The 10,390-nt window shown below is 34.6% G+C and overlaps 1 protein-coding gene across 4 annotated transcripts in view; it reads right to left on the reverse strand.

Moving 5' to 3' along the window:
- Positions 1-10,390, reverse strand: part of TBCD (tubulin folding cofactor D) — a 537,579-nt gene that overhangs the window by 18,440 nt on the left and 508,749 nt on the right. For all 4 annotated transcript variants that reach the window (XM_056814255.1, XM_056814257.1, XM_056814256.1 and 1 more), the window contains exons 36-37: positions 10,295-10,384; positions 8,950-9,037 (exon numbers count right to left, since the gene is read on the reverse strand). In XM_056814255.1, the coding sequence (XP_056670233.1) occupies positions 8,950-9,037; positions 10,295-10,384 (178 nt within the window). The remainder of the gene's footprint in view (positions 1-8,949; positions 9,038-10,294; positions 10,385-10,390) is intronic.

Here is a 10,390-nt window from a genome sequence, read left to right on the forward strand (position 1 = left end):
GCAAGGAATACCTGAAAAGGTAAATATTAAGGAAAGGGGAAAAATGTTATCTTCTTTTACTCAAACTCTCTTCTATAAGAACTACATTTATATCAACCTATGTATACTAATATGTGGGGAAAATGTAATGTATAAATAGGGGGTAAAGAAAGACCAAATAGAATAATGGTTCTCACACAAAGATTCACAGGGGAAGGGGAGGGGAAGAAAACTCCTATAAGAAGGAGAGGAAGAGAGGGGGGGGGGTTTACTTAAACCTCAATCTCAGGGAAATCAACTCTGAGAGGGAAAAACATCCAGATCCATTGGGATCTTGAATTCTATCTTACCCAACAAGGGTAAGGAGAAGGGAAAACCAAGGGGGGGAGGGGGAGAGGGAGAACAAAAAGGGAGGGAAAGAGAGGGGGGAGGGGGAGGGAACAAAAGGGAGGGACTAAAAAGGGAAACATCAAGGGAGGGGACAAGGGGGACTGATTCAAAGTAAATCACTGGACTAAAAGGTAGAGCCGAAGAAGAAAAGGTTAGAATTAGGGAAGGCAATCAAAATGCCAGGGAGTCCACAAATGACAATCATAACTTTGAACGTGAATGGGATGAACTCACCCATAAAACGTAGACGAATAGCAGAATGGATTAGAATCCAAAACCCTACCATATGTTGTCTTCAAGAAACACACATGAGGCGGGTTGACACCCACAAGGTCAGAATTAAAGGATGGAGTAAGACCTTCTGGGCCTCAACTGATAGAAAGAAGGCAGGAGTGGTAATCATGATATCTGATAAAGCCAATGCAAAAATAGACCTGATCAAAAGGGATAGGGAAGGTAATTATATTTTGTTAAAAGGGACTCTAGACAATGAGGAAATATCATTAATCAACATGTATGCACCAAATAATATAGCACCCAAATTTCTAATGGAGAAACTAGGAGAATTGAAGGAAGAAATAGACAATAAAACCATACTAGTGGGAGACTTAAACCAACCATTATCAAATTTAGATAAATCAAATCAAAAAATAAATAAGAAAGAGGTAAAAGAAGTGAATGAAATCTTAGAAAAATTAGAATTAATAGACATATGGAGAAAAATAAATAGGGATAAAAAGGAATACACCTTCTTCTCAGCACCACATGGCACATTCACAAAAATTGACCATACATTAGGTCACAGAAACATAGCACACAAATGCAAAAAAGCAGAAATAATAAATGCAGCCTTCTCAGATCACAAGGCAATAAAAATAATGATTAGTAATGGTACATGGAAAACCAAATCTAAAACCAATTGGAAATTAAACAATATGATACTCCAAAACCGTTTAGCTAAAGAAGAAATCATAGAAACAATTAATAATTTCATCAAGGAAAATGACAATGGCGAAACATCCTTTCAAACCTTTTGGGATGCAGCCAAAGCGGTAATCAGAGGCAAATTCATATCCCTGAAAGCTCATATTAACAAACAAGGGAGAGCAGAGATCAATCAATTGGAAATGCAATTGAAAAAACTCGAAAGCGATCAAATTAAAAACCCCCAGCAGAAAACCAAATTAGAAATCCTAAAAATTAAGGGAGAAATTAATAAAATCGAAAGTGATAGAACTATTGATTTAATAAATAAGACAAGAAGCTGGTACTTTGAAAAAACAAACAAAATAGACAAAGTACTGGTCAATCTAATTAAAAAAAGGAAGGAAGAAAAGCAAATTCACAGCATTAAAGATGAAAAGGGGGACAGCACCTCCAATGAGGAGGAAATTAAGGCAATCATTAGAAATTACTTTGCCCAACTATATGGCAATAAATACACCAATTTAGGAGAAATGGATGAATATATACAAAAATACAAACTGCCTAGACTAACAGAAGAGGAAATAGAATTCTTAAATAATCCCATATCAGAAATTGAAATCCATCAAGCCATCAAAGAACTTCCTAAGAAAAAATCCCCAGGGCCTGATGGATTCACCTGTGAATTCTATCAAACATTCAGAGAACAGTTAACCCCAATACTATACAAACTATTTGACATAATAAGCAAAGAGGGAGTTCTACCAAACTCCTTTTACGACACAAACATGGTACTGATTCCAAAACCAGGCAGGTCAAAACCAGAGAAAGAAAACTATAGACCAATCTCCCTAATGAACATAGATGCAAAAATTTTAAATAGGATACTAGCAAAAAGACTCCAGCAAGTGATCAGAAAGATCATTCACCATGATCAAGTAGGATTCATACCAGGGATGCAGGGCTGGTTCAACATTAGGAAAACCATCCACATAATTGACCACATCAACAAGCAAACTAGCAAGAACCACATGATTATCTCAATAGATGCAGAAAAAGCCTTTGATAAAATACAACACCCATTCCTATTAAAAACACTAGAAAGCATAGGAATAGAAGGGTCATTCCTAAAAATAATAAACAGTATATATCTAAAACCAACAGCTAATATCATCTGCAATTGGGATAAACTAGATGCATTCCCAATAAGATCAGGAGTGAAACAAGGATGCCCATTATCACCTCTACTTTTTGACATTGTACTAGAAACACTAGCAGTAGCAATTAGAGAAGATAAAGGAATTGAAGGCATCAAAATAGGCAAGGAGGAGACCAAGTTATCACTCTTTGCGGATGACATGATGGTCCACTTAAAGAATCCTAGAGATTCAACCAAAAAGCTAATTGAAATAATCAACAACTTTAGCAAAGTTGCAGGATACAAAATAAACCCACATAAATCATCAGCTTTTCTATATATCTCCAACACAGCTCAGCAGCAAGAACTAGAAAGAGAAATCCCATTCAAAATCACCTTAGACAAAATAAAATACCTAGGAATCTATCTCCCAAGACAAACACAGGAACTATATGAACATAACTACAAAACACTCGCCACACAACTAAAACTAGACTTGAACAATTGGAAAAACATTAACTGCTCATGGATAGGACGAGCCAATATAATAAAAATGACCATCCTACCCAAACTTATTTATCTATTTAGTGCCATACCCATTGAACTACCAAAATACTTCTTCACTGATTTAGAAAAAACCATAACAAAGTTCATTTGGAAGAACAAAAGATCAAGGATATCCAGGGAAATCATGAAAAAAAACACATATGATGGGGGCCTTGCAGTCCCAGACCTCAAACTATATTACAAAGCAGCAGTCATCAAAACAATTTGGTACTGGCTAAGAAACAGAAAGGAAGATCAGTGGAATAGACTGGGGGAAAACGACCTCAGCAAGACAGTATACGATAAACCCAAAGATCCCAGCTTTTGGGACAAAAATCCACTATTCGATAAAAACTGCTGGGAAAATTGGAAGACAGTGTGGGAGAGACTAGGAATAGATCAACACCTCACACCCTACACCAAGATAAATTCAAAATGGGTGAGTGACTTAAACATAAAGAAGGAAACCATAAGTAAATTGGGTAAACACAGAATAGTATACATGTCAGACCTTTGGGAGGGGAAAGGCTTTAAAACCAAGCAAGATATAGAAAGAATCACAAAATGTAAAATAAATAATTTTGACTACATCAAACTAAAAAGCTTTTGTACAAACAAAACCAATATAACTAAAATCAGAAGGGAAACAACAAATTGGGAAAAAATCTTCATAGAAACCTCTGACAAAGGTTTAATTACTCATATTTATAATGAGCTAAATCAATTGTACAAAAAATCAAGCCATTCTCCAATTGATAAATGGGCAAGGGAAATGGATAGGCAGTTCTCAGATAAAGAAATCAAAACTATTAACAAGCACATGAAGAAGTGTTCTACATCTCTTATAATCAGAGAGATGCAAATCAAAACAACTCTGAGGTATCACCTCACACCTAGCAGATTGGCTAACATAACAGCAAAGGAAAGTAATGAATGCTGGAGGGGATGTGGCAAAGTAGGGACATTAATTCATTGCTGGTGGAGTTGTGAACTGATCCAACCATTCTGGAGGGCAATTTGGAACTATGCCCAAAGGGCGACAAAAGAATATCTACCCTTTGACCCAGCCATAGCACTGCTGGGTCTGTACCCCAAAGAGATAATGGACACAAAGACTTGTACAAAAATATTCATAGCTGCGCTCTCTGTGGTGGCCCAAAACTGGAAAACGAGGGGATGCCCATCAATTGGGGAATGGCTGAACAAACTGTGGTATATGTTGGTGATGGAATACTATTGTGCTCAAAGGAATAATAAAGTGGAGAATTTCCATGGAGACTGGAACAACCTCCAGGAAGTGATGCAGAGCGAGAGGAGCAGAACCAGGAGAACATTGTACACAGAGACTAATACACTGTGGTATAATCGAACGTAATGGACTTCTCCATTAGGGGCGGTGTAATGTCCCTGAACAACTTTCAGGGATCCAGGAGAAAAAAAACACCATTCATAAGCAAAGGATAAACTATGGGAGTGGAAACACCGAGAAAAAGCAACTGCCTGAATACAGAGGTTGAGGGGACATGACAGAGGATAGACTTTAAATGAACACTCTAATGCAAATACTATCAAAAAAGCAATGGGTTCAAATCAAGAAAACATCTAATGCCCAGTGGACTTACGCGTCGGCTATGGGGGGTGAGGGGGGAGGAAAAGAAAATGATCTATGTCTTTAACAAATAATGCTTGGAAATGATCAAATAAAATATATTTAAAAAAAAAAAGGTTGAATCCAGTAGAAGATTAAAAGAAGATTCAGTCTAAGGGCATAGCAGCTCAAATATTCTGGTTCATTAAATCAGCAGAGGGAAAGTCCATAGGGTAGGAAAAATAAATAAATTTTAAAAAGTAAACAAAATGAGTAAATAAGAGGGGAAAAAAGAAAGCTACAATAAAAAGCTTCCATGGGGATAAGGACCAAAGAATTGAACCAATGGAGGAGGATGAGATCCAGGAAAATCAAGCAAAGCCTCAAAAACAAAACAAAAAAAAAACAACAAACAGGGAATTGGATGCTGATGCTGGCTCTGGAGGAACTCAAAAAGGAATTTAAAACTCAAATAAGGCAGGTTGAAGAAAAAAATGGCAAAAGGAAAATAGTAGCCTAAAAAGCAAAATTGGTTATCTGGAAACAGAGACACAGGCAAAGGCTAAAGGCCATATAGTAAGAGGGGAAGGAATAAGAAGGGAGGTGGTGGGAAGAGGAATAATATGAGGGAGGGGGGAAAGCAAAATACTGGATGGAAGGGTAAGAGGAAAAAGAGAAAGATTAGGATTAAAGAAGGAAGTCAAAATGGAGAGGAATACACAGATGGAAATCATAATTATGAATGTGAATGGAATGATCTCACCCATAAAACAGAAGTGAATAGCAGAATGGATTAAAAACCAGAATCCTACCATATGTTGTCTACAAGAAACACACTTGAGAGAAGTAGAGACACAAAGGGTAAAAGAGGCTGAAGCAGAATCTATAAGGCTGCAACTGAAACAAAGAATGCAGGAGTAGCAATCATGATTTCAGAGAAAGCTAAAGTAAAAAACAGATCTGATTAAAAGAGATAAGGACAGCCAGGGGAGAGGTGGGGGAGAAAAAGAAAATGATCTTTGTCTCCAATGAATAATGTTTGGAAATGATCAAATAAAAAAAATAAAAATAAAAAAGAGATAAGGAAGGCAATTACATCTTGATAAAGAGGTAGTATAAATAATGAAGAAATATCAGTACTCAATATATATGTACCAGCATCCAGTTTTAAAGAAGAAACTAAAGGAGCAAATAGGGAGTAAAACCATATTAGTAGGGGATCCTAACCTTCCCCTATGAGAACTAGATAAATCAAACCAAAAAAAAAAAGAAAGAAATAAGAGAAGTGAATGAAATGTTAGAAAAATTAGAGCTAATAGATATCGGGAGAAAATTGAATAGGGATAAAAGGGAATATACCTTCTTTTCAGCAGCACATGGTACATATACAAAAACTGACCATGTACTAGAGCATAAAAACATCACAAACAAATGTAGAAAGAAATTTAAAATGCAGTATTTTTTGATCATGATGGGATAAAAATCACAATAAGGACTCATGAAGAGGTAAATTTAAAATCAATTGGAAACTAAATAATTCTTCAAAACAGGTAGGTCAAAAAAAAAAAGAAACAATTACTGATTTCATTGAAGAGAATAACAATGAGGAGATAACATATCAAATTCTATGGGATACAGCCAAAGCAGTACTCAAGAAAATGTATATCCCTGAATGCTTATATCAACAAAATAGAGAGAGAGAAGAGATCAAAATTGGGCATGCAATTTAAGAAAGCTAGAAGAGAAACAATTAAAAATACCCAGATAAAAACTAAATTGGAAATCCAAAAAATCAAAAGAGAAATTAATAAAATTGAAAGTAAAAGAACTATTGAATTAATAAATAAGATGAGGAGTTGTTACTTTGAGAAAACAAATAAAATAGATAAAGTACTGGCTAATCTAATAAAAAAAGAAAGAAGCGAATCAAATTAACAGTATCAAAGATAAAAAGGGTGATCTTACCTAATGAAGAGGAAACTAAGGTAACTATTAAGAGCTATTTTGCCCAATTATATGGCAATAAATATGACAATCTAGGTGAAATGAGTAAATATTTACAAAAATATAAATTATAAAATATAATTGTAAAATAAAATTATAAAATATAAACAAAATTGGAAATAGAATACTTAAATAATCCCATCTCAGAAAAAGAAATTAAACAAGTCATCAAAGAACTCCCTAAGAAAAAATCTCCAGGGTGTAAGAGAAAGATATTCCTGAGGGTGTCTATTGATTCTCTAGATGACTAATGGATCATGTTTTTGCCTACTCTCTTCCCTCAATGCCTCCCGTTTCCTCCCCTCTTCTGAAGCCTTTAGCTTCTCCTGCAGATATTCTCTATACTGTTAATAATCATAGATCCTACTCTATCACTAAGCTGAGGTTCCCTTCCCCCCTTTCTCTTCAGTTTCACATAGTGTGAACTATGAGGTTTATAGAAGATACTTTTTTTCTCTTAAATTCTCAATTAAGGGTTTATTTGGGGAAGACAGGACAAGGGTAAAGTAAGAGGGATAGGTTTTCCTATTCTCTTTAAGGAGCTTTGGAGGATATTGGGGAAATGGCAATCAGTTACTAGCAGGGACAGTCTGAGAGATAAGAGAACAAATATTTTTCTTCTTTCTTCTAACCAGCCAGCTTTGGGGACAAGAACTCACTATTTGACAAAAACTACTTGGAAAATTGGAAAACAGTAAAGGAAAAGTTAGGTTTAGATCAACATCTCATACCCTATATATCAAGATAAATTCAAAATGGATAAATGACTTAAATATAAAGAATAAAATCATTAATAAATTAGGAAAACATAGAAAAGTATACCTATGTCAGATCTATGGGAAAGGAATGAATTTAAGACCAAACAAGAGAGAGAGAACATTATAAGATATAAAATGAATAATTTTTGTTATATTAAATTAAAAAGCATTTGTACAAACAAAACCAATGCAACCAAAATTAGAAGGGAAACAACTGGGAAAAACATTTATAAAAAAAGTCTCTGAAGAAGGTCTAATTTCCAAAATACATAAGGAACTGAGTCAAATTTACAAAAAATCAAGGTCAAGGATATGAATGGCAGTTTTCAGATGAAGAAATCAAAATTATCAATAATCACATTTAAAAAAGTGTTCTAAATCCTGCCTAATTAGAGAAATACAAATCAAAACAATTCTGAGGCACCACTTCACACCTAGAAGACTGGCCAATATGATAGTAAAGGAAAATAATAAATGAGGGGTTTGGCAAAATTGGGGCACTAATGCATTGCTGGTGGAGTTGTTAATTGATCCAACCATCCTGGAAGGCAATTTGGAATTATGCCCAAAGGACTTTTTTTTTTTAAACCCTTACCTTTTGTCTTAGAACCAGTATTGGTTCTAAGGCAGAAAAGCAGTAAGGGCTAGGCAATGGTGGTTAAGTGCCTTGCCCTGAGTCACACAGCTACTAAGTATCTGAGGTTAGATTTGAACCATCTCTAAGTCTAGCTTTCAGTTCACTGAGCAACCAAGCTGCCCCCACAAAGGGGACATTGAATGCCCTTTGATCCAGCTATACTACTGATGGGTTTGTACCCCAGAGATTTAAAAAATGTTTGTGTAAAAGTATTCATAGCCATGATCTTTGTGGGAGCAAAAAATTGGAAAATGAGGGGGTGTCCATCGAGATTGGGGAATGCTGAACAAATTGTGGTATATGATAGTGATGGAATACAATTGTACTGAAAGGAATGATGAACTGGAGGATTCTATGTAAACTGGAAATACCTCCATGAACTGATGCAGAGTGAAATGAGCAGAACCAGTAGTACATTTTTCAGAGAAAGTGAAACATTATGGAACAATCAAATGTAATAGATTCTGCTACTAATAGAAATGTAATGCTCAAGAGCAATCCCAAGGGAGTTATGAGAAAGAATGTTATCCACATCTAGAGAAAGAACTGTGGAAGCAAAAAGAAGAAAAACATATGATTGATCATGTGGTTCTATGGGTATATGGTTGGGGGCTTTTGTTTTAAAAGATCCCTCTATTACAAATATAAATAATATGGAAATAGGTTTTGAGCAAGAATATATGCATAACCCAGTGGAATTGCTCATCAGCTCAGGGAAGGGGGAAGGAAGAGAGGAGGGAGAGAACATGAATCATGCAACTATGGAAAAATATTCTAAATAAATAAAGTATTTTTCAACTTAGTTTTTTAAAATAGATGTTGAATAGAGATGTATAACCCAGTGGAAATGCTTATTGGACCTAGGAGGGCGAGGGGACAGAAAGAATATTAAATATTTAAACATGGAAAAATATATTAATAAAAAAATTTTAATGGATATTGAAAGGTTTATATCTATATTAACATATATATGCATGATACTCACTATAGGAAAAGGGTGGCAAAGAAGAAGAAAGAGCTGAAATAGGACTTTTTTCCTCACATCGCCAGGAAATTGAATCATTCCACAAAACCTAAAAAATGCCAAGATTATGCGATTAGTATAATCATATTACTAATCTTGTGTCAATGATTATCTAACAATTTCAAAGCAACCTCTCAAAAAGCCTTCCATATGAGAGATGTTGAAAAAAAATACAATTTATTAATCATTAAAATATCACATGCTACTAGAGCCTTTCACATGGCCTTGTATAAACTAAATGCTGTGGGAAAAGGAATGAAAGAATAACAGAAATAAGTACTTACAGTATATTCAATATATCACTAAATTATGTTCATTAGGCAAAGGGGTTTCAAAACTTGGAAGTGAGAACAAAAATTTTGACAAATTTTTTTTTTTTGCTAATTAAGTTCTCAGTTTTACAAAATCTGGCTGACAAATCATTTCTGATAGCTGAACTTTCATTTATCCAGCAAAGAAGTTTTGTCAAATGAAAAACAAAAACAAACAAACAAAAAAACAAATCCCTTTTATTTTAGTTGCTAACAAGATCCAGTTTGGCAGCCCAGAGGACAAAGATGGTTGGTAAAAAAAAAAATCACAGGCAATCATTGTCTTGTTTTTAGCAACAAGGTCAGTCATGCCCATTTTAGTTTTTACCTTTACTTTTTTTTTTACTAGTTTTTACTTTAGTTTTACTGCACCATATCAAAGATTTACACTTAATAAAATATGTTTTTCTCTGAAAATAAATTCTCTGAATGGGAACTAAAATATATATCCCATGAAAACGTTCCCAGTTTCAAAACAAAAACGGAGAGAGTGGACTCTATGTGTTAAGCAAAGCATGTACTGAGACAACTCTTGTGAAGCTTGTAAAAATCTCTCTTTTAGGTTCTAAACTGCCCATTGTGTCTCTCTAACTACAGGTGCTGAATTCCCTCTATTACTTATCTCCCCTCCCAGCTCTCCATTTCAACAGTCTTTGAAGAGGCCTTATTACAGGCCTGGCCAACCTTGATTCTCTCTTAAGTAGGATTCATATTAAATTTAATATGAATTTGGTTCATAATTATGAACCAAATTCTCTTTAATAGTAGATCAATTTTATAAATTCTGGTGGGTATAAATAACCATTATTTTGACAGGAATTTCTATTTGAGAGGAGTATCTATTAATCACTTAAATATTTTCATAAAAATGAAAAGTTACATAACTGTAAATGACACTTTCAGACCTTTCTTCAAAGTCCTTGAACTATGTTTTTAATACTTTGGTTTTTGGTTGTTGTTGTTTTCCCCTAAGCAGGAGACACCTTAAAACTTACACAGCAATGCTTGACCGAAGCTTCTGTATGTCTTTGGATTTTTTTATCTCTTCTTTACAAAATGAAAGCAACTTCAGGGAAAACCAATGGCTAAAA

Source organism: Monodelphis domestica, chromosome 2 (genome assembly GCF_027887165.1).
Source record: "Monodelphis domestica isolate mMonDom1 chromosome 2, mMonDom1.pri, whole genome shotgun sequence".
In the NCBI taxonomy this organism is placed as follows: domain Eukaryota; kingdom Metazoa; phylum Chordata; class Mammalia; order Didelphimorphia; family Didelphidae; genus Monodelphis; species Monodelphis domestica.